The following is a 24727-nucleotide window of genomic DNA, read 5'->3' as shown; positions in this document are numbered from 1 at the left end:
TTCACTCCACCACATCGAATAATTTGTAACAATGACGTTTAATTCAAATGGGACGTACACACATGATGAGCTCAAAAATATTTTATTTACACAACTGTGCATTATGCACACATCTCCTTTCAGCTTACATTGTATATACATGCAGGATGTACTTTTAAGGAGATGTGCCTCAGAAATCTATGTTCATTAATAATGAAGCTAACTGGATGGAATTTCTGTATAGAGCTTAATATGTTTTTGTTTATCAAAATGTTTTCTGTGTCCCCTGAAAGCAGGAAAGTATGGTCTCTTGAACAAGTTCCAAGCTTCATATCAGGACTGACTCATAAAATAGTCTACCTTGTTCCACATAGAGGACAGATTGCAAGGAAACAAAAAAAAAATTGTTTTGCTTGATTATTTAAAGAAAAAAACTTTAATCTCAACTGCATTTTCAGAACAGTGAAGTGGCTTCCCAAATTTTGTACTAATTTGATACACAAAAACATTTGAACATGGCAGATTAACTTCCCAATGCATTATTTTTTTATGCCCAAAAACTGATTTAAGTGCTGGAAAACCGATGTAGAGCCCATATTAGCATTGTTATGCTGGCGAGAGTTTTCAGTTGTGGATAGTTATGCAAATCAACTAGTGAATTACCATACCAATTAATTTTTTACTCTATTATTTCACTGTTTTCTTTGTACTAACATGTTCTCCAATGCAAGAAATAAATGTACAGTTGCTTTACATTTATTTGATATTAACTGCTGTTTGGGCTTTGGGGGCTAAACTATAGAACACACAAATTTCATTAAGTTAGCTTTAGATTAATGAAACCAAGTTTCTGAGGACATCTTGCCTTCATTATGTTAAAAATGCTTCACTTCTACAAGGCAATTAATAAATATAGTACATCATGGCAGCTAATCTGTAGCAAAAGGAACTATACAGTGTGACACCTTAGAACCATCTGCATAACACTGCAATTATACTGAATTAGCAATAGTTGGAGAAGTCTCTTGCAAATTGAAGCACAGCCACATAGCACAAAACTTTGACTAACATAATGTACACTTTTGAAACTTTGGACTCTGCAACACCTTTCATGCAGCCACACAAAAGGACAATAAACAAACAGGAGGCAAGAAAAAAGTACTGTAGGCTACCAGCTAAGGCTGAATTCTTGTTTTTTATAAAATGTAGCAATCTTATCGTGCATCTAAAACATATTGAAATACACTGCATGTTAAGCAGCTTCTTACCACATCTTTGAAAGTCTGGGTGCAAACATGTTTTTCAGGTACAGTACTGCAATTGGTGGGTGCAGAGCAGAGACATTTTTGCACTAATCTTAAAATTTAAAGAAATACAGTCACATCCGTTATCCCCTACTCAAAAGGTTGTCAATACTGTCATAAACAATTTTCAGTGGAGGTAATTAGCTTTGGACACTTGGCTTCAAGACCGAACAGAAACATCAACACAATCACCGTCCTCTATGCCCAGCTCCTCTGGCGTGCTTCTCAAGTCTACTTTTTCGCCATCAAACTTGTACACAAGCTTGGAGACAGGAAGACCCAGTTTCTCAGCAAACACTCTGGCTCCTACTTGCAAGGGCTCGTCCTGCAGAAGATAAAATCATCATGGATGATGAAAGTGCCTGCACATAAGAGGATTCTGACATTGGACATGCCAAAATACTTGCAACAAAAAGAAAATATCACTAGACATGACAGAAGCAATGTTTGACGGCAATTGGTTCCATTTGCAGATTGTTCTAGGAAAGAAAGACAATTGAACTAAATCAGTCTTCCATGCGATTTCCCGTACCTTGAACATTGATAAACTCAGTCTAATGGCGTTTTTCACTGGTCGATTCGGAGCAGGATTTCTTGTTCTGCGGCAACGAATACGAATTTCACTGGTCGATCTGGAGCGGGTTCACGCGTTCCACTGGTCGTTTCGGATCAACTCGCTCCACGCCGGATCGCTCTCACTTGCTCCGCCGCCGAGACGCGGATTCGGGCGGAAATAGCTCACGTCACTTCCGTCATCAAGCAAAATTGGTACCCGGTTGGTACGCACAACATTGTGTTGCTTCGCAAAATGGCTGCGTTCGGTGCTGCTGCAGAGCTCGCGTTTAGCGATGAGAGCTCGGACGACAGCGATTACGAGGTTACGCAGGTTCTGTACAAAGCCTTCTATGCACGTTGCCCATGCACAATTCTTGCGGGCGCAACATGGAAATGACTGACTATGCGACTGCCGCGGTCAAATTACACACGGGGAACGGCGAGTTTGGTTGCCGTGGAAACGTACAGAGCGGAAGTCAAGCATGCTTTCCGGAACCGGTTTGTGCGACGTGTACGCAGTCTTCCTGTGTGATCCCCCGCGGAGCGTTCTTGCGCTCCGCTGGCCGATTCGGATTTGTGAAACCCGAGCGCTCGCTCGAGAATTTCGGCGGCCACTCCAGATTGACCAGTGAAAAACGCCATAAGACATAGTGAGGTGCAAGCAAATATTTTGCATTTTCAATCCCGACACGGCCATGGTAAACAGCACGAAAGAATTTCAATCGCAACTTATGTCGACGATTATCTAAATGCTCCCGATGCAGTGTTTCTTTTATACTTTCCGCCCCAATAGTCCTGCAGTACTGTGACTGGATACTGCGCATGCGCGTGTGAAAATTAAGGAGCACTTACCATGTCCCGTAACAATGGGACGTGTCCCCCACCCCCACCTTTTGTATGCTTCACCGCTAACTTTAAAAGATAATACTGCAAAGTGAATCCATGGCGTTTTCCTATGGGTTTTTTTTCTGCCTTTTGTTTAATTCGACCCGCCTGATAATTCGACGTCTTTCGTTGGTCTCGTCAGGTTTGAATTAACGGAAGTCGGCTGCATACTCGTAGCAGGCAACTCTATGAAAAATAGCGTGTGAGAAAAAAATTTGTAATGTAATCAGAATGAACATTAAATTGTGTGCTCTTATGTTGCAAAATATGAGGTAATTATTACTTGACAGACATCGCATACTAAAACCCATTTACCATCGAATGAACGCAGTGACATGTTTCTGCGACCAACAGCAACAGCACACAGCTGTATGTTGTAGATTGGAAACAGAGAAAGATGCATAAATAATGTTGTTACAGTGAGTATTTACTCAACAGTAAATGGCTAGCACTTGGCAAGTCAAGACTGCACAGGGCACACAGGTTTTAGCAGGTCTTTCAGTCCGGCAGGAGAGACTCTGACCCAGCCCCACTAAGTCTGTCTTCGCCACTGTTTGTGACATTATCTCCAGCAAGTGAAGCATCGTCCCTGTGCTAGTTGTGGTCAAAATGTGTTATCACAGTTGTAAGGCTTGGGGCGGGAAACATGTACAATGTCACTTCGTGGTGTGGCTATCGATGAAGTAGATGCCATGGGAGTTCTCATAGGTAACAGGAGTCACCTGGCGCTGCACGTGGCAGAGGCCGACATGGCGAAATGGGAGCCATAGAAGGACGAGAGAGCCCAGTGGAAAAGCAGCATCCCGGTATCAAGAATCGTAAACGAACTTTTGTGTGGTCTGCGATGACGAGAGCCGAGCGCAGGCTGCTGCGCGCTCAATGAGCACACGTGTGATGGCATCTCGCGCATCGGAAGTCGTGGACGTGGACACCGTATCAGAAGAGAGCAAGGTGTCAAACGGTAATAAGGGATGGCGGCCAAAGAGAAGACAGAAGGGTGAGTAGGGCATGACACAACGAGTTGAATGCAAATATGACGAACGGAAGGGCAACGTCCTAATCGTGGTGATCATCAGAAACGTTCATGGAAAGCATGTCGGTCAGTTTACGGTTGAGGCATTCGGTGAGTCCATTGGTTTGAAAGTGATCTGAGGTGGTGAAGCTGTGATGAGTAGCATAGCTATTTCTTCAATCTCATCTTCACTATACTCCTTGCCCCAGCTCATACTGAGTCTTTGTGGTGTAAAGTTCAACTCGAAAATATGTCTGATTATAAGGGTCATTTACCATCTGCCTGGTTCTAATATTGAGCATTTACACAATCTATGTGAATTTTTGCATAGTCATAATATTTCATCCAACGTTATCTGCATGGGCAATTTTAATGCTCCTGGTGTTGATTGGTCTTCTATGAAAGTAAGCAGACACAAAGTAGCTATCAGGCGGGAATTGGTCCACATCTCATTGTCCTGTGGCCTGCACCAGATCGTTCAGGATTTCACTCGGCAAACTTCCGTCCTTGAGCTTGTCTTTCTTACATCTCTCTTTAATGCCAGTTACGAATGCAATGTTATTGATGGAATATCTGACCACAATGCTGTGTTAATTTCAGTTCCTGGCATCGTCCCTAAATCCCGCTATATCTACCGCACATTTCCCGACTTTAATCGCGCTGATGATTTCGCAATAACAGACGCCCTATGCGATTCTTTTCATGAGTTCGAACTAATAAGTACCACTAGTGATACTATTACCTTGACAAGTTTCTTCAAAAATCTTGTCAGTAAGTATATCAACCTTTTTATTCCTTTCAAAAAAAAGAAAAACACTTAAATTCCTTGGATGACTAGAGACCTTTTGCATTTATCACGTCTTGTGACCAGATTACGTTGATCGAAACGCTCTGGTGACTCAACAAAACTCATGCAATTCCATAGCACTAAAAAGGAACTCTGTTCTAAAATGGTTGCCGCAAAAGAATTTTATTACACGGTAACCTCGCCGAAATTAATGCTGGCTAATACCCAAAAATTATGGAAAGCTATCCAAAGGTTGCCCAAGGTCATCCTTGGACATGTTATTAATTAACAATGTTGCAGTTTCTGATTCGCAGACAACAGCTTCTTCTTTTAACACCTACTTCCACTCTGTCTTTACGACTGATAACTCTGTAACACATTTTTGACTCTGAACCATATCCTCCGATCAACGATATATCCATTCATGGTTATATTGCACTCAGTTTTACACAGACGATATTAAGGAAGGACAGGACGTGGACGGACGTAGCGCAAACTACCAACTGTTTAATACTGTTAAAGAATGCGCTTATATACAAGGAGATATGGTGTGGGTGTGGGGGGGGGGGGGAGATATAAAAAGATATGACAAGGTGATGACATGTGATCATAGTTCGGGTCAGGCCTACCTCGTTCACTTGCACCCGTTCACCCTGGCAAACTCAACCTCAGCTTTGATAAGCGCGATGGACGGAGTGCTTATGCACATCTTTTTTTCTTTAGCTATCGCAAGCGCCTCCCATATTTCTCGCTCCGTTTTTGTTTTTGATGTGCCAATGACTGTGGTGCTTTCTAGTAGCGGAGAGCATTTGCATTGTTTGAAATGTGCGGCCAAGTTGCTAGGTCCTGTCAGAAGCTGGAACGTGTATTTGTACTCCCGTAACCTATCATTTAGACAACGCCCAGTTTGCCCGACGTATACTTCCCCGCAATCTAGTGGGATTTGGTAAACAACTGAAGTAGCACATTCCATATACTTTTTCATGGGCTCAATCTGACAGACCGTAGCACTAGGGTTGGCCTCTTTGGATTCTGCGTTCACCCTCTTGCACATTCCATTTAGTTTTTGCAGGGCGGAGATACCCAATAGCACAATATAACCACGAACGTTCAACTAGCCCCTTTCATTGCTTTACTAAACAATATATCACTGTCTACTGAGGGTGTACTTAGTCCTAAACTGCCACCATTCCTCCCTCGTGGAAACTTGCTTCAATTTTGCCCTTACTTAAGTTGGGTAACATTCAATTGTTATCTAACTATAGGCTAATCTCCTTAACATCACACTCATGTAAATTACTCGAACACATTACCTTTAAACATATTATGGAATTTCTTGAAACTAACAAAATTCTATGCACTTTCCAGCATGGTTTTAGACGTGGTCATAGCACTATAACACAACTGACAGAATTTGTTCATGATAACAGCAGCTCTTTAGACATAGGTGACCAGATTGACGCTATATTTACAGACTTTGCAAAGGCCTTCGACACTGTCTCACACCCTAAACTTATGCACAAGCTGTTCACTATATTAAAAAATGCATCTTTGGTTGGCTGGATATCGGATTTTCTTTCCCGGCGTTCGCAATATGTATGTTTCAACTCTACTAACTCACCCTTGATGCTTATTTCATAAGGGATTCCCAAAGTCTCAGTACTAGGTCCTCTTTTATTCCTCCTTTATATTAATGATCTCCCTCTACACACCTCAGTTAAAACATGCCTTTTTGCAGATGATTGCATTTTATATCATACCATTAAATCTCCTACTAATATAAACTTTTCCAAAACTCTCACAATGTACTTTATACGACGCTCATGCCCTTATTTTGCCTATGCCTTTGACAATATTACTTTAAATAGGGTCTTACGATTTGTCATGGTTGAAACACATTTGATGTCACCTGTAACAAAGCCCTTGAAAGACTAGATTACTTACATTGTACGCTGTGTCTTGGTCCTCCTCAAGAAACTAAACTTCTTACATATAAACCCTCATTCGCCCCACCATCGAATATTGCTGCATTATATGGAACCCACACAAACACTGTGACATCAAAAAACTAGAATTGGTGCAAATAAAGGCAGTGCGTTTTGTTTGTAGGAGATATGACAAGGAATTTTTGACGTCTAACTTTCTTCCCCTACTTGGTCTCACTCCTCTTGCAGAGCGTCGCAAACTTGAATGCCTAAAATTCCTTCACACATTAATTCTCCTCACCTCTCCTCTCTAGATAACTATTTGACTTTTTCGAAACCATCATGTACAATGAGTCACCACGCTCTAAATATCTCAACCTTTTTTGCCCGCACTGATTCTTTTAAAAACAGTTTTTTTTTTTTTCTGTCAACAATTGATGTCTGGAATTCATTACCAGGCAACATCTGTTCACTACCACCGAAATAATTCACGCAAGCTTGTTTATATATGTTTGTATGTTTGTCGTTCATCCCACTCCAACATTAGCCTCATTGAGAATGCAGTATGTATAAATAAAATAAATGAATATGATCGAAGTAGGTCATCAACCACACGAGACATGAAGTAGCAACCGCAATCTGTGAGTAGGCGACGTGGAGCACCATGTAGGAGGATGACGTCGTACAGCAGGAAGTCGGTTACGTCTGTGGCACAGCTGGTTGGCAATACTCGAGGAAGTGCATATTGCGTGGTATAACCTGTAACGATTTGTTGCCTTTCATGGAAATTGGAAAGGGGCCAAGCAAGTACAGGCCCACTCGATAAAACAGCTCGGTTGGAACGTCAATTGGCTGAAGGAGACCAGCAGGTTGAGTCGCAAGTTTCTTGTGGCGCTGACACAGGTCACAAGATGTTATGTAGCGGCGAACGGAACGATAAAGGCCCTTCCAGAAGAAATATCGTCGACTGCGATCATAAGTTCTGGAGACACCCAAGTGCCCAGAAGTTGGGGCGTCATGAAACTGGATGAGGACATCTCTGTGTAGATGACACGAGACAACTAGCAGGAGTTCTGTGCCGTCAAGGTGCATGTTGCAGCGGTAAAGAACGTTATCCTGAAGCAAGAACACATTGAGTGAGGAGTCGAGGGTGCCGAATTGTAGACGGTCAATAAGAGAGAGCAACGATGGAGCTCTACGTTGTTCGTAGGCCACATAGATGAAGTCTGTGATTGCTAAGACGTAGGTGTCGAGGTCTGTTTGAGAGGAGTCTGATGGTTCAACAGGGTGACAGGATAGGCAGCCGGCATCAGTGTGTAACTTGCCAGATTTGTACACAACCAAGAATGTATACTCCTGTAATTGTAATGCCTAACGGCTGAGCCTCACTGTGGGGTCTTTAAGTGTTGAGAGCCAGCAGAGCACATAATGGTATGTTAGGACAACAAACGGCCGTCCATATTGGTACAGACGGAATTTTGCGACAGCCCAGACAAGAGCTAGGCACTCCCACTCAGTAAAGGTGTAATTCTTTCCCGACTGTGACAGGAGGCAACTAGCATACGCTGTCACACGGTTAGCTCCGTTCTGTGTTTGGGCGAGGAGGTCCATGAGGGGTCGAGCAATGTCTGTAAAGTTGAGAACAAAGCAGTGAAAGTAGGAGCAGAGCCCAAGAAAGCCGCATACTTCATGTGTGGACTGCGGAACCGGGAACTCGCGGACGGTACAGACTTTGTCAGGGTTTGGTTGGACACCAGTAGCATCAACTAGGTGTCCAAGTAATTTGATCTGACGCCGCCTAAAAGTGCACTTAGAGGAATTGAGCTGGAAGGCCAGCCCGGCGAAATATGTCGAGAATGGCACACAGACGAGAGGGGTGGCTTTCAAAGATGGGCGAGAAAATGATGACATTGTCCAGATAACAAAGACAGGTCGACAACTTAGGACTGCGTGGAAGAGTGTCCATCATGTGTTTGAAAGTTGCAGGTGCATTACACAACCCAAAAGGCATGACCTTAAATTGGTAGAGGCTGTCGGGTGCAATGAAAGCGGTCTTCTCGCGATCATCGACAGCAATTTGCCAGTATCCCGAGCGGAGATCTAGCGATGAGAAATATCTGGCGCCATGGAGGCAGTCGAGCACATCATTGATTCGAGGGAGAAGATACACATCTTTCTTCGTCACCTGATTGAGATGGCAATAATCCACGTAAAACCGCCAGCTGTTGCCCTTTTTCACAAGCACCACAGGGGATGCCCAAGGGCTAGAGTAAGGCTCTATCACATCTTTGTCAAGCATTTTCTCTACCTCCTTTTGGATGACTTGGCGCTCAGAATGACACACTTGGTAAGGCTGCTTGTGGAGGAGGCTGGCGTCTCCAGTGTAGATGCGGTAGGCCACAACATGTATACGGCCTAGTGGACTGTTCTCAACATCAAAAACGTCAAGGTAAGAAAATAGCACAGCACGGAGCGCTTCACTTTGGGAAGGTAAGAGGTCGGGGGATAATCATTTTGTTAAAAAGTGCCTTGTTTGGTGCCGGTATGACAGGTTGGGGCACGGTCTCAGTGTAAGCAGCAAATGCAGAAACTGTACATTCTTCCAGCGGTGACAGTTCAGCTAGTGAAGTTCCTTGAGGAAGAATATGGGTCAAAGTAGAAAAGTTGAGGGCTGGAAGCATCGTTCTGTTGTTGGCAAACAACCACTATGGTTTGAGGAAGTGCGATGTTGCGCGAGAGGATCAGATCTGTGATGGGAGCGACCACATAGTCACCATCAGGGACTGGGGGAAACGGTGACAGAAGGACATAGGTAGCAGCCTGAGCAAGCAGACATAGAAACTTCACAGAACATAGGCGAGTGTTGCGTGATGCACTGTCATCAAGACACAATGGCAGTTCGAGCCGCAAAATGCCAGTAGAACAATTGATGAGGGCAGAGTGGGTGGTCAAGAAGTCAATACCAAGAATGACATCATGTGGACAAGCATAGAGAACAGCGAAAAGAACTGAAGTATGATGGTCGGCAACAGTAACACAGGCAGTGCACATACCAAGAACCGGTGTTAGTAGGAGAGACGGAAGGTGTCAGCACTTTTCGTAGGCGACGTCGGAGCGTAGAACTCATAACAGATATGTGGGCACCAGTATCAATGAGAGCAGCAACGGTCACGCCGTTGACAAGAACACCGAGCAAACTAAATCTTGAAGTAGGGGTTAATAGAGGTTTTTCGGTCCTTGTCAATGTAGCCTCACCTCCCGATGCTGCACTGGCTAGTTTCTCGGGTGGTGGCCAGAGTAAGCGAGGGAGGGAGAGCAACAGTATTGAGGGGAGCGCAAATGGCGACTCTGAGATAACGGCAATTGGCTAGACTAGTGTCCTGGAGCGGCAATATCTGTGTACATCGGCGCAGAGTGCAAAGATAGACGGTGAGGTTACAGGCCGGACGGTAGTCGTCGAGAAGAGCTGTGCTAGAAGACGGGCCACAATCTTGGCGGCGGTCACCGGGGAAGCTTGCGGCAATGGCGTGAAATGTGGCCGACGTGAGAGCAAGAAAAACAGATTGGTCTATCGTTTGGCGTCCTCCATTCAGATGGGTTTCTATAGCGGGGTGTGAACTGGGGAGCAGAAGCGCACATGGGCTGAGGTGCATGACAGGTGGCTTGTGGGATGCCCATATTCGCAACCTCTTGATGGACAATGGCTTGAATGAGGGATATTGTCGCCAAATGGTCGTGAGCAGGTGCCTTATAAGTGGCTGGAGCCATGTCTTCGAGCTCCTGGTGAACAATCCTGGTTAAGTTGTTAGGCTTCGAGAGCGGAGGGAGCGTCACGGGATCTTCGCATGAGGATGTCACAGCCGTGTTCGGCAGTCTGGTAAAGCAGTGAGTAATGCGCCTGCTTTTTGCTTGTTCAAACCGACAGCATTCTGTTATGACGGAGTCAACCATGCTGCAGTGCTTACACATGAGTATGTTGGAGGCATTGTCAGCTATGCCTTTCAACACATGGCCAACCTTGTCCGCCTCTGGCATGTCTTTGTCAATGGTGCAGCACAAGGCTAGCACGTCCTGGAGATATGCAACGTATGATTCCGTCAACGTCTGAGCTCTGGCCGCAAGTTCATGCCGGGCCGTCATTTGTTGTACGACTGATCGGCCAAACAATTCATGCATCTTCTCCTTGCATACGTCCCAACTTGTCAGTTCTTTTTCGTGCATGTCAAATCACACGCGAGCTGTGCCCCGTAGGTAGAAAATGATGTTGGCGAGCATTAGCGTCTCATCCCACCTGTGGTGCTTGCTGAAGCGCTCATACAGTAGGACATCATTGTTGTCCGTACCGCAAAATGTGTCGGGGTCCAGGGGATGCGAAAGGACCACGGTTGCCAGAGCCGTGGACGTGAACTGCGATGACGGTGTACTGTCTTCGGCCATGGAGGTGGGAGAAATGTGACGTCCGCTCCAAAGATCCAGGGCAGGGAGGAATAGAGCCCGCGACCTCTACCAAAAAGATGTTACAGGGAGTATTTACTCAACAGTAAACGGTTAGCACTTGGCTAGTCAAGACTTCACAGGGCACACAGGTTTAAGCGGGTCTTTCAGTCCGACAGGAGAGACTGACCCAGCCCCACTCAACGTCTTTGCCACTGTTCATGACAATATGTGATTTGATGCAACCGTATGTCCACAAGTTGTAGTTGTAATATATATGACATAGTTATTCTGCAGAAAGTGTCGCAGCTCAAGAACAACTGCACTGTGAAATGCTGAAACGTCTTTAACTGCACTAAATGTGTAGCTTCCACAGCATTGCCTGCCAAATATAAAACGGAGCATATTGCAGGCAATATCAGATGGTAAGTCCATCCAGCTACCACCACAGAACAGTGTATAGCACACAATAACAAAACTGCAGTAAAATGATGGGCAACCTACTTTGTTGTTGGTTAAGTCACCTAGTTCAGACCTGCACAAATATAGTCACAAATTATGATGAACTGTCAATAATTATGTCAAGGTTACATAAGTTTATTCCAAGGTGCTGTAGACTCTACTGAGAGGACGTGAAGGTGGTAGAATGATTCTTGCTCATTTTCCAGTGAGTTCTCGTAATTACGAAGCAATTAAATTTCGTCATTGTGTACAATCAACCACATTGAGTTGTTTCATAAAGAGATCTTGAATCACTGTTCCAAACAACAAGCACAAGTCAATTAATAACTGCAGGCACTACCAGAAGGGAAAAGACTTATTCGTTCACTATTGCTAGCAGAACACAAAGCCGGAAACATCCCGTCAAGCATGGTTGTGCCTTTTGTAAAGTGGTCATGTGCGGCACTACTCTGCAGTCTCAAGTGCACTGGAGTCGCATTGGGTAAGCAGAGGTTCAAATCATTCACGGCTCACTGTTTTATTTCTTGCCACTACTAGATTGAAATGGCGAAAATAAGTTGTTTACAGAAATGTGTACACCATTACTGAATGGGACAAAAGCTAAATGATAAAATTGCCACAAAGGTTTATGTGGTTAAACAATGCAACAGACAGAAGGATTACAAAGGATAAGCAATGAATACAAGACTGCGCTTGTCTCGGGCAGTCTTTTGGACTTTACCTATCTCACGCACTGTTTCATCTCTAATGGAAACCAGCAACATGACCTGTGTCGACAGAAAATTTTGTACCCGAAGCGTGCAGAAGAAATGCACATTGCACTGTCTTTTAATTATGAGATCTTTGTAGGTGTTAAACATGCACAAGTTCAGGGAACCCACGAGTCTGATGAAAAGTCTATATTCAGCACAATTCTAACACAAATAATTATTTTTCACAAATTGGAGGATAAGAATTATAGTACGACTACCGTATTTGCTCACATAATGAGTGCACTTTATGAAAGCTAGGAAAAGATTGGGGTGCGTTTAATATGCAGGGTAAAATTCATGGGAACTTCTTCAAAAGAGCAACAGTTGAATAGCAAGACAGTAATGATTAGAAAGCACAGTAAGTGCTGGTATACACATCCACTAGTACTATTTGCAGATAGTGACAGCTTTCCAGTGTTAGGCACTTGGAAGGCATAACACATCGAATTTGTAGCAAATAGCTTGTCATGCTGCTTCCACCAGTAGCGAGCACTGACTTCATCAACACCAAAACACCTAACAGCGATTCTCATGCTCCACTGCATACTACACGGCCTTTGACTGGCTGTATTGCTGGAATTTCAGCCCATCGCCCACAGCAAAATGCAAGGCGGGCAGAAAAGTGAGCAACAGACAATGCTGCCTGGAAAAAAATTGCCTTTCGAAGTAAAAAAAAAAAAAAAACAAGCACATGCCACACACTGTAGGAATAGGTGTAAGTTAAGCTTTGATGAGCCGGCAAAGCAAAACGGCACATCACAAGAGGAAATGCGCAGCAGGGAAGTACGAAACCGTCCCATAACAACCATCCGCCACAGTGGCATACCCTGCAGAGCAAAGGCAAGTTCTGTTCAGGGGCAATATTCTCAAGCGATCACTTTCAGCGATACTAACACCTTCACAAGAGTTCACATGACTTGGAACCGAATGCATTGAAGTAGACAGCCGAAAGTGTTCCCGATAATGTGCGAAGATAGTGAGCTTGGCAAAGTGGTAAAACACCATCACGCATGCATGCAGACACATCTAGCGCTGAATCAAGCAGAACCATACAAAAGTGATCATGTCTGTTCCTCATAGTGACATCATTTAATTGTTAATTGGTGAGACAGCCAACCACCGCAAAACACCAAATTGCAGAGAGGTAGGCAAAGAAAGTCTCACTTTAAAATAAGGCTAACATATGGCTTATAGTAGTTCACCCAATCCTAGCTGCGCAACTGTCTATACCATGCCACCGTGAGATAACTCCCGGTGGCATGCACTATTGTCATCAGCCAGAGTAAGTGAACCAGGAAACTACAGCACAGTAGTCTGCGAGATTGCTCGTGAGCAAAGTTGGAGATGCTATTATTATAAGGGTAAAAAGTCCTAATTTCGAAAGGCTAAGTTGGGGGTGCACTTATTACACAAGTAAATACAGTACAACACAATCGAACCATGTAAAATGCAACCTTAGCCATGATATTAGAGTTGTGCATCTTAGCATAACTTTATTCACAATCAAGCACAGATATCCACAGATATCTATCGAATGATATTTTCTCACATGTGACGAAGTGCACAACACTGTTCAAAATAGTTCTAATAGGGCCTCAGTACTCTGCCTCTGTGGCACCGATAGCAGAGCACTGAGCAGCTGCATATGTGCAGATTGATGCTGTGCCTTAACCCCCTTACTCCACTATGGCACCTCACATTTTGACTCACCAGAGCGCCTCAATACGATTGTATAAAAGGTTAGCCTTCCTGCACAGCGTAGACACCTAGTAGTTAAGTTTCACTGTATCATGTTACATTCGCAACCATGCTTTAAATATAACATCAAATGCATTCTTAGGATGGCAATTTTACAAAGAAACTGTGTTACATTCACGCAACTATTGAATTGAGTATCCGGTGTGTTATCATGAAAACCGTTGAGCAACCACACATTTTAATAATAAATAATGTCAGATTAAATTATCACATTTGCAAGGAAACTTGAATGAGTAAGTGACATCTAAATGAAGATACCTTACGGTCCTGTACGTTTCCTTACATAGGCATAACACTTGCAGAGTATAATACATGTGAATAATAGTTTTGTGCGCATAATACCAGTCACAAGCACTTACCAGGGCTGTTTCAACGCTTTCTGTGCTGCGTTTGTTGGCACACTGGAACTTCAATGTGATCATGTTCTTTGCTGCTTTGCTTGAAGGCTCCCCGTATTTTCTGATGATGCAATCTGCAGAAATCCAGGGTGACAGTACTTCAACATATTGCTTTTTGGGGGGCAGCTCTTCAAACAAACACAGCCACAACTTGTGAGCTGTAAAGTGCTACAAGCAACCCCACTCACTCGCATAAGACCTGTCTCAGAAAATCACAGAAGGAAGAACAGCTATAACTTTGGAACTAACCAAGGATATCTGCTGCTGACAAAGCGAGGCTCTGTGGTGTGTCCTCGGGCTGCACAGGCTGCTCCTTCGCAATGAGCATCACTTGAGATGTTCCCACGTTGCACTCTTGAGCCAGCTTCTCCAGGATCTCAGCAAAAGGCGCATGCTGTTTGGAACAATGGACACCAAATGCTACTTTGCACTCATCAGCACAACCTAATATGGTGCACCCCTCTTCCCCCTCAATTGTTGTTTTTTACATGGTCCAGTCTTAATGAAATGTATAAGTAAGCTGCAATGAATACAGTAAAGTCATTTCTTTCCTACTGTTTTCCATTATCTAGTGCCTACCCTCCATATTTATTCCGACAGTAGATATACTTTTGCTGGTAATTGTTTATACTTATACTTTCGTTAATGTCTTTCCTACTATAATATCTCTAATTTTTCAGTAATTAGCTGATTTTTCATGTCTTTGTGCCCCCCACCTTATGTAGTGTTTTCAGGCCCTTAAGGCAAAAATAACATTGCGCAAATTAAAAAGTTTTGTAATCTCTCTAAGAAGAACACTTTCTTTCTTAACATGCCAAAACCACAATCTGCTTATGAGGCACGCTGCAGTGAGGCACTCCAGATTAATTGTGACCATCTGGGGTTCTTTAATGTGCACCCAATGCACAGTACACGGGCAATTTGGGATCTCACCCCATCAAAATGTGGCCGCCGCAGGCGGAATTTGATCCTGCAACTTCATGCTTAGCAGTGCAACAACACCAAAGCGACTAAGCAACCACGGTGGGCGACATACTTTGTGAAGATACATTTAAAGTAAAATAATGGGTAAAAGAAGAGTAGAGCCTGTAAATTTACACTTGCTGCCAATTGTAAGCAATTTCAACACTACTTGCGATTAACTGCTACAGCTCTACTTGGGAGCTTAACTATGACCACACACTTTAGTAGTAAAGGCAAAAAGCAAGGGCGTAAAAAGAAGTAGTATAGTTCCCACGTTGAGCATGCCACAGGAATATAGTGTGAGAAATCAAACTCACACGTCAAAAAATACAGATAAGCCCTACAAACGACTGCATTGATGAATATCAACTACAGCCAATGAAGATACCTATTTACCAATGCACTGCAATGTTTGCAAGCATAATCACAACTGCATGTGAGCTGCTCAAAGCATACCATGTCCTACGAAGCCTTAATTATACTGCTGTTTTACTGGCACTATCAAAATAACTAAGGGCTTTTTTTTTTTTTTTTAAGGGTGGAATAGGTAGGATTACGGTTGATTAAAGCTGTTCTTAAAGCATCACCATAAGAACTATTGAGTTTAGCTGGATTTGTAGGTCACATTTGTGAAGCTTCAAATGGGTTGTCTTGACCCAAGCAGCAATTTGGTATTTCAGAAAGGATGCGAAACAAAAAAAAATAGAAAGAGCGGTAACATCACAATGAAATTGTGACATCAGTCCATCATTACATCACAGGGTTGGGCAGGGTCTGGTATAAGCTGACAGGTAAAACAGGATGACAAATCATTCAAGAGGTTCCACATGTACAACTGAGTTTAGCATCAAACAGAATTCTGAAACATTTAGGTGTATGAAGCGTTCATCTTAACATATATTTCGACACTCCATAACCTCATGGAAGCCATCTATTTCTTCTTAAATGTATTTAAATGGTGTCTAGAAGGTGTCTTTTGGGATATCAGTACATATACCAGTCCTTTGTAGATTTTACAGTTGCACAGTACTCACAAATGGTGTACTTAAGGACTGTTCTAGGGCTATGCTGTCCACAGAACTAGAACTAAAACCACAAGAATGCTTTAGCACAAGATTATCAGCAGAATTGTCACGGAGAAGTCACAGATCACCTAAACAAGGTCCCACACTATTGCCAGTTTGCTGAGTTGCAATGAGATCGAGTACATAAATTGCCAAATAAAAGCAGCGTACAGGTGCTATGGAGTACTTGAGCATCCTGGATTGGCACTGCACCATGAGGATCAGGTCATCATCTTCCTCTCCTGCTGGCAGGGAAGGGCATTCGTCTAAACACACCAGGCTGTCGGATGAGTCATCGGATAGCAAGAGATCCTCACAAACGATGCTCTCCAGCATCTCTAGTTTCCTGCAATCAACAAATGTGCACAGATCTTTGAACTGTACTGCACAGACATGAGGTGCCTTCATGTTGTGCATGGCAGCAGAAATACTAGGGCTTCTTTTTTTTTTATCTACACTGGCTAGATGAGTGTAGGTAGTATAGCAAGCTGCCATATTTTTTTTAGATGGTGAAGGAAAAGTGTAGCTTCACTCACCTTCACGAAACCATCTTTTATATTAGTAGCATGGCATGAAAACTACACTTTCTGCACCGCAGTTTCAATGAGTGTCGGTAGCAGACAACAAACAAACAGGCTGGTGTTGCAAACGCATGGCGTCATTTTGTCTGCGACTGTCGGCGCTGATAGGGTAACAATAGTGAACTTTCCCTACAGGGACGGGCAGCAAAGTGCCAGTGTGACCATGTCGCAGACAGTCACAGATGAAGGTGAGCTAATCCTCCAAGACAACAAAATTATCTTACTCACAGATGGTGCAGGCTGTTTCAGGCTCCGCACTGTATTATATGCATAGAGAAGTTGTCTTTGTACACTGCGTATTCATGAGGTATTTAGCTGCAATTTGTCTAGATTTCTTGCTGAAAGGAAACTCGCACCTTGGCTTTTAGTTTCAGGCAAGGGCCAGTAAATGCGAAGTCAGGCAAAATGCGAAGTCAGGCGCTTTTCGGCTGCTTATGCAAAAGATGACGTGCAGTCTGCTCTGATTGGCTATAGACCAGTGCGAGTCAAGTGCAGCACTCGACATCATGTATCCCACTCCCTTCTGTAATGCCTTGGCACTTGAGGGTATGTGAAATAAATAAATAAATAAATAAATAAGTAGATAAATAAATAGCCTCTACCCGAGACTACACTCATCTGCATGAAGTGTAGCCAAAAAAATAGCCCTATTAGGTGCACTATATCCTCAAGAGACCCCTTGCATGTTAAACGGCACAATGCCTTCAACCCTTCTCGAAATAAATTCTGAAGTGATTACGTAACATATTCGCCTCAGAGGTGATGCCAGATGCACACAGAGCTGTGTGGAAATGGTTTAAGCATATTCCTGCTGCCAGTTCTTGAGAAAATTGACACTAATTTGATCTGTATTGTGTCATCACAGGCGACGGAAAGCACCTGTGAAACATGCTTTGAAAACCTGCCAACCTGTGAAACAATAAGACGGCAGAGCAGCAGAATGTTGCGAACTCCGCCAGTGCGAAATACAATAAGAGAGCTTAAATAGCAAATGGAGGAGTCATGACACTGACTATATCCGTAGTTATAGCCACTCGGTTCAACTCCATAATGACAAGGATGACAGCGCATTTTTGGTTTTGTTTCAGTTTTACTAGCGAGGCAGCTCTTAAGGTTTTTTGGCGCAAAGGCCTGCTCTCAGCACAATTGGTACAGCTGTTACGCCACTGTTACTTTGTTAATGTGCATGGAGATGCTGCTTCTGCCATCTGATAGTGGTATTTAACCTCTTAATTAAGGTCGTTACTATTCTGACCAAAAGCGAGCTTATTTTGCTTCTTTTTGTTATGGTATATTTTCACAGTTCCCTTTTTCCTCGGATTCTCTAAAGCATCGTCAACCAATTTGCTTTATACTTCACATTCCTCAACACTATTACTTCACTAAGCAATATTGTTGCACAAAAAACATATATTTACAAATATTTACAAGTAAGGCGAGCAGCACAGGAGTCACAGCAGCCAAAATGGCGAGGAGCAACCTCTACGTCTTCTTCATCGATGCCGGCCTAATGCGACAGACTTCTCCAGTCTCGCGGCATTACCCCCCAGGCAAAAACACTCGCACCATCCAGGTAGGCTAGAGTGCAGCATCAATGGACGGATTATACAGCTTGAGCCGAGCAACATGAACTACATCAGTCTGGACCGGCGTAGAAGGTAACATTGGCTTTACTGGTGCAATCTCATATGCCACGTCGGTAACTAGGCGCAGGATGTGATAGAATGTTGTAGCGTGGTAGAAGCTTTGCTGATAGTCCAACTTGTTGAGTTGGCAACCAGAGGAGCACTAAGGATCCTGGGGCGTAAGATACATTCTTATGACAACATTTGTAACGCAACTTCTGGGATGCCTGCAACACCTTAAGGCAGTCATGCCGATATGACGTGCAGCGTTCACCCTTGCAGTGACATCTTGCATGCTCCGATGGTTGTTGTGGAGTGGATGGGAGTAATGTATCCACGGGGAGTGTCGGTTCACGGCCTTTTCGGCAAGTACTGGGATCAATACCCAGCAACTCCACCAGAAATGTTGCACAAAAAACATATATTTACAAATATTTACAAGTAAGGCGAGCAGCACAGGAGTCACAGCAGCCCAAGATGGCGAGGAGCAACCTCTACATTTTTTTCATCAATGGCGGCCCAATGCGACATACCTCGTCTGTCTCGTTGCAATATATATGCTTTAGTCATTGCCACAAACAGTGAGGCTGAAAACGAGAAAAATGCTTTATTTTACAGTACTTCAAAATCAACTATTCTGCGAAGCAAAGTTTGACACCAAAGAGCTTTCCACCCGTTCTTCCACTGCTGAGGTAGATCACGAAGTGTGTGAAACTTCAAGAACCATAGAATGGCACACACAATTTTGGCACAGGGCGTCACACCAGGCCCTGGTTACCATTTTATGTTCAAGTGAATGCCAGCCCCTCATCATTACAGACCCATCAATAGGTTTTACAACGAGCTGCCGTGACTGATGCTAACCATCCTCCTTGCATACTTGAGAGTGGCCAGAATGCTAAGCTAATTAGTATACACACTGAAAGAACACAAGCGGGTGGCTGACATGGCCACCTCACTGAAAATATCAGCTTCAACTATATATGGTGCATAGGATAAGGATACATAGCAGCCAGTTCTTCAAAATGTAATCAAAGTGAACTACATACAAGGAATTTTAAATATCTCATGCAGTGGTCAGTTGGAGAGGTCAAGCATATGAAGAGATTCCATGAAATATAAGTTATATTAAATTAATAATGGTACATTTTGAAATTAGGCTTGTAATTTAGCCTTAGTGCTGTGCAGGCTCACCATTTTTTAAGGAAGGACACTGTAACCACTAGAATCCAAGCACTAGACTTAGTGGCGACATGCAGTATGAATGATCAGGTCCACTTCAAATCACCAGCCATGAAACAAAGCTCAGAGCTCGACACCATTTCCCGACAGAAATGCATGTCTCTGAAAAATGCCCCTACAGTGATGTACCACACTGAGAAAGTGGCTGATGGATCACATACTATTTTATACACAACAAGTAATGCCACAAAACACACAGCTTCTGCAACACTTCACATGGTATATGAAACATAGTTACTGCAGGGAACAGACAGTACAGAGAGCAGCAAAATGCTAAAAGGAGAAAACAAAGTTATCTGCAGAGTTTCTCTGTAAGTCATGTTAAAACTGATAGATGCAAGTAAGCAATTGTGGTGTCTGCAGCTTTCATCGGTGCATTTTTTACACTGGTAGGTCACAATAGGGGGTTCATATTATAGGAAGGAGAGAGATGTAAATATTCAATTTTCAATATAAGAATTGAATACCTCTGTTTCAAATCAAAGTATTCAATTTAAGAATTGTATATTTATTTATGACAAAATATACAGGGTTACAACTATTGTTGCAGTGTGCCTGACATTAAAGAAAAAAAAATTCACGCAGCTGGTCCAAATATTGATATACAGCAAAAATGTTGCTTTCAACATATTTTGTGCTAGGCACAATACTATCACAGAAAATCGTTGATGAATCTTACCATATCAATGTCTTACACATTGATCTTACCACAAGGAACTACATAAAGGTGTTTGAAATGTAATTTTTTTCTTTGTAAAATATGCAGTTGAACTGAACAAAAACATTTGTAGAAGAAAAATTCTTACTTTAAAATTTGCTGTGTCTCCTCCGAGGGGGAAACATTCTTGTCATCAGCAATGGCAGACTTTGCCGTTCGCCTCGATCGCTTTCTCGGACTGCATCTTGATGTTGTGCTGCCTTGGGATCTGCAATGAAGACCAGTTAAGGAGTTTAACATGATGCAGGTTGCTGTAATATATGCATGAGCATGTCCTAATTGGACTTTGCATATAAAAAAAAATGGGTGTAAAAACCTATGACATCACAACTGCTTTTGATATTTAAAGGGTGATTATGACAAATTTTTTTCACCAATAAACGATGTTCTGCTTTACGAAAAGGCTCTTTAAAACAGGGGCATGCATGACACGAAAGTACTTATTTGACTGACAGAGGGTTCATTATGTGCTGTTACGCACAAGCAATAACTGGTCTGAACTGGTCCACAAAGTGCAGAGTGAATTGAATGTTACGCACAGCAACCCCCTCATTTACAAATGTGCAGGGGTGTGAAAATATACTCTTAACTTCTGAATAACAAATCAAATATTTTACTGTTCGATTTCATCCCTGTATTCATAAATATGCGTACTTTTCGCCAACTGTGTACAATCAAGCATAAAATTGGAGCAAAATTTCATCCCAGCAGCTATAGGAAGCATAAAATGCAAAAAGTTATGAATTGGAGCTGCTACATCGCTGAAGGAGCTAGACTTTTCTGGCTGAACCACTACATTTCACTCTCAACAATGGTTCCTGAGCATGTGAATAAACTGTCGATTTGCTTGTTTTAACTGCTTATTAACTTGACTGCTTATCCATTTACGCTTTTTATAAACAATAGTCCATAATGTGCAGTGTAATGACAGAAGCTTGCTAATGTTATGAATACGCTAGAGTATGAAGATTCTTTTATATTAATAGTGAGAACGGAACTTCATTATTCAAGAAATATTCTATTGGATTAGCTTGCTATCCAGCACCTCTTGGTGTTCTGCAAAGCATTAGCAGATGCACCAAAGTGTTTGTGCAAGGCGAGCAATTGTGTATGTGAGACGTGAGTGTGTATGTAAAGACAGCAGGAAAATGATGACAACGGTAACAGCATGACGACTGATTTTTGTACGCTCCAGCAAAGGAACATTACCTCTTTTGTTGCTTGGAGTGGCCCTGAAAGTTGCAAAAGGTTGCACTGCATCTACGTAGAGCTAAATACTGCAGGGTAAGGACTGGGAAATCTGAACTTATCCCAAAGGCAGTGCAGCCTTACACAATATCTGAAAGTGCTAGCTGCCAAGAGGTAAGCTTGGAAGAAACTAGCACACCGTTACATTTAATAAACAAATGCACAACTTCTTGCTATACAACATGATGCATGCGAACGGCAGTGGCAAGGCTAGCTATTATTCGCACCTTCTGCTTATGTGTTCGTGGCCTAAAAGAAATTGACTCATGCGCACGTGCTCTCACTTGTGCTATGCAATGTGATGTACGCGCTAGTCATCTTGAAGGAGCTGGTTGGCTTTGTCACATCACATGCATGCATGTGAGTGTGGCTTAATGGTTAGAGCATCCAGGTGTTGTGCTGGTAGGTTTGACTGCAGCATTAGGAACATTTTTTATTGAAGAAGCTCGAGATAATGCGAGACAGGAACCTATTTACCTATTGCGGTGTGCCTGAAATTATGTAAAGAAAGCTCAGCATTAAAAGTGTTATGACAACAGAGGCTCTCTAGCTGCCTTCTAGCCTCACTGCTCTGCACTGCTACAAGGTGTGCCAACAATAAGCAAACTATCCCAAATTTCCCCACCGCATAAAATTAGTGTCCCAAATTAGAGGTGAATAAGAAAAGCTGCACTTACAGAACCACACAGTCATCATCATCTGGACACTGCTCGGACACATTTGCCTTTGATGTACTGATGGGTGCGCCGGTACGGTTGCCTTGAAACAGATAAATAGGGCTTGTGTGAAAGAAGTCCTTACTGAATATGCATAGTTAAATATCACATGCAATTTCAGTTTTAATATCAAAAGCAGCAAGATAACACGCTAAATAATCGTTAGGCCGGGCAGGAAATTTCAACAATAGCAGGAAACAGAGACATACTGAAACTAGCGGCAAAATAACAGACCTTATCCGTGTATGTACACCCGTGAGCAAAAGTGTACGGACCATGGGATTGCACGATAAAACTCTTCTCTGTCTAAGAATGCAACTTGAAATTAAAGACTGCAGTCCAAACTTGGCATTGCAAATTTCCTAGTGCATATGCCAGTTTCCGTTTATGCGTGTAAATTACGAAGAAACTGTTTTTTCGACAACCCTGTGATCCCTGTACTTTTGCTGACGGGTGTACATGTACATACATAAAGTCAAAATATTCAGACATTTCCACCCGCAATCCTTATGTCTCAGCTGCTAGGTGCATACTTACATGCAGACTGCTGTAACTCGTTCTCCATCGCCAATAGCACATCTCTAGCGAAGATATTTGACCCAAAAAGTTCTTTTTTGTCCATGACAAGGTTTTTTATGTCACGAAGGTGGGCCTTGGGCTTGTCCAGCTGTTCCTCTTTCAAGTCGACTAGGGCGTGTTCCTTCGGGAGGCCGGTTTGCTTTGGCATTTTCCTCTTGCGAGCTAAAACGAAAATCAGAGGTGCAATTAATCGACAATGTGAGGTGTCCGCCACAAGCGCGCGAACGGTCTGGACCGTGGACTGGACCGACAGCAAAAACAGCGCGCGCAACTCAAAACTGTGATGCTCATAACTTACGCATGGTGTCAGTTACGTTGTCTTGGTATCGCGCTGATAGCGAGGAAGAAATATCTATCTCAGTCAATAATAGTTACATCAATTATTCGCCGAGAGACGCTTGCGGGACGCCAACACGAAATTCAAAGCACACTAGAGTGTACTAGAATACGGTTGAGTGGAACAAGTGGCTAGGGCGGCGCACGCTTTGCGCTGAGGCGCGCGACGACGAAAAATGCTGTGGCGGCGCTGCGATCGATGTGGATTTATGTGGATTGGGCCGCATCAATGGGCGCGCCCTTGGAAACCATTGGAAACTGCTGGCGATTCAGCTCGGCGGGATCGTTCGTACTGCTTCGTGCGCTACTGTTTGTGATCAGACCGCCCAAATGGTGTTTATAATTGGATATGACGTGTATTTATTCCTTAGGGATAGATGCTTTTCTTTCTCTTCTTTCATTTTATTGATTTTTAATGCTGCTCTGTGACTGCGCGTGCATTGCGGCCGCAGTGTTGGCTTAATATTCTACTATGTTATTGTACGCGGTTCCCTTTGGAGAACAAATATTTTTCTTGTTCTTCAAGCAGTATGTAGCCCTCGTGTGTATATTTCGCATATAGTTTTTCAACAGTAGGTCTTGTGAAGCGCAGCCGGAAGAAACATATATAAACGTCCTGCTTGCCGCTTCAAACAAATAAAACATATCGGCCCCATCCGGCGCCCTGTACTCAGATTTACGGGAAGTACTCTGATATAATAAGAAAGAAAAAACTGCAGTGCAACATACCATTCATGTTTCTGTCTTCCTCGCGTAACAGAACGCGGTGTAATTGGCACGGGTTTATTTATTGCGGACGGCACTCGAGAGCCGAAAGCAGTTTTAGGTAGCGATTATATATGCTAATCCCTAATCTAATCTCGCAAGCCCTGTGAAATTTTATGTCCAGTCCATGCTTAACAACAACAAGAAAACTCAGTGCCCTTCCACTCGGCCTGGTATTGTACTAGCTTCGAGATCGGCCCACGTATGGGGATTGAGTGAAAGCCTGCGTCATCTCCGCCGCGGGTCGGCCTGATCGACATTGTACTATCTTCGGGATTTTTCCTGCTCGCGGACGCGATAGTGGAGAAAGTAGCCCTTAACACCTTCGTTCTTAAGTGGATATAACGTTGCGCTAAATTTGCTAAACTCGAGTTCACGGGTCCAAGTCGCGACATTCGATTCGTTCTTTTAGGTGCGTGTTAAGAACCACAGGTGGTGATAACTGAACGGGCGGGTGCCTCATAAGCATATCGCCAGACGTAAAACGCTAGAATTTGTTCAATTAAAAAAAAAAAGAAGAAGGTAGCTGCGTCCTTCGGCTTTTTACTGGGGGTGTAAACGAAAGAAATTATTCTCGAGTCTAATTTCTGAAAAAAAAAAAAAAACATGTTACGCTTATCTTATATTTCATACCTTCAA

At 43.1% G+C, this 24727-nt stretch overlaps 1 protein-coding gene across 1 annotated transcript; it reads right to left on the bottom strand.

Annotated features, from left to right (window-relative positions):
- Nucleotides 1–66: 66 nt before the first annotated feature.
- LOC126519335 (NFATC2-interacting protein-like) lies at nt 67–23445 on the bottom strand. Its single transcript, XM_050168963.3, has 8 exons — nt 23286–23445; nt 22946–23149; nt 22370–22451; nt 20533–20652; nt 16450–16624; nt 14501–14645; nt 14213–14325; nt 67–1608 (listed from the first exon to the last, which is right to left on the bottom strand). Exons 1-8 carry the CDS (start codon nt 23287–23289, stop codon nt 1444–1446), a joined length of 1008 nt encoding a protein of 335 aa, XP_050024920.1. The 5' UTR covers nt 23290–23445; the 3' UTR covers nt 67–1443.
- Between the last annotated feature and the right edge of the window lie 1282 nt (nt 23446–24727).

The sequence above is a fragment of the Dermacentor andersoni genome, chromosome 3, assembly GCF_023375885.2.
Source record: "Dermacentor andersoni chromosome 3, qqDerAnde1_hic_scaffold, whole genome shotgun sequence".
In the NCBI taxonomy this organism is placed as follows: Eukaryota; Metazoa; Arthropoda; class Arachnida; order Ixodida; family Ixodidae; genus Dermacentor; species Dermacentor andersoni.
Note: the sequence above shows the minus strand (reverse complement) of the source record. Positions and strands in the feature narration are given on the sequence as shown.

Excerpts from the sequence above, each read along its gene's own strand:
- LOC126519335 (XM_050168963.3), bottom strand. Across the intron at positions 16,625-20,532 it reads GAGACACAGCAAATTTTAAA|GAAACTAGAGATGCTGGAGA; the intron begins GTAAGAATTTTT and ends TGTTGATTGCAG. Across the intron at positions 1,609-14,212 it reads AAAGCGTTGAAACAGCCCTG|GACGAGCCCTTGCAAGTAGG; the intron begins GTAAGTGCTTGT and ends TATCTTCTGCAG.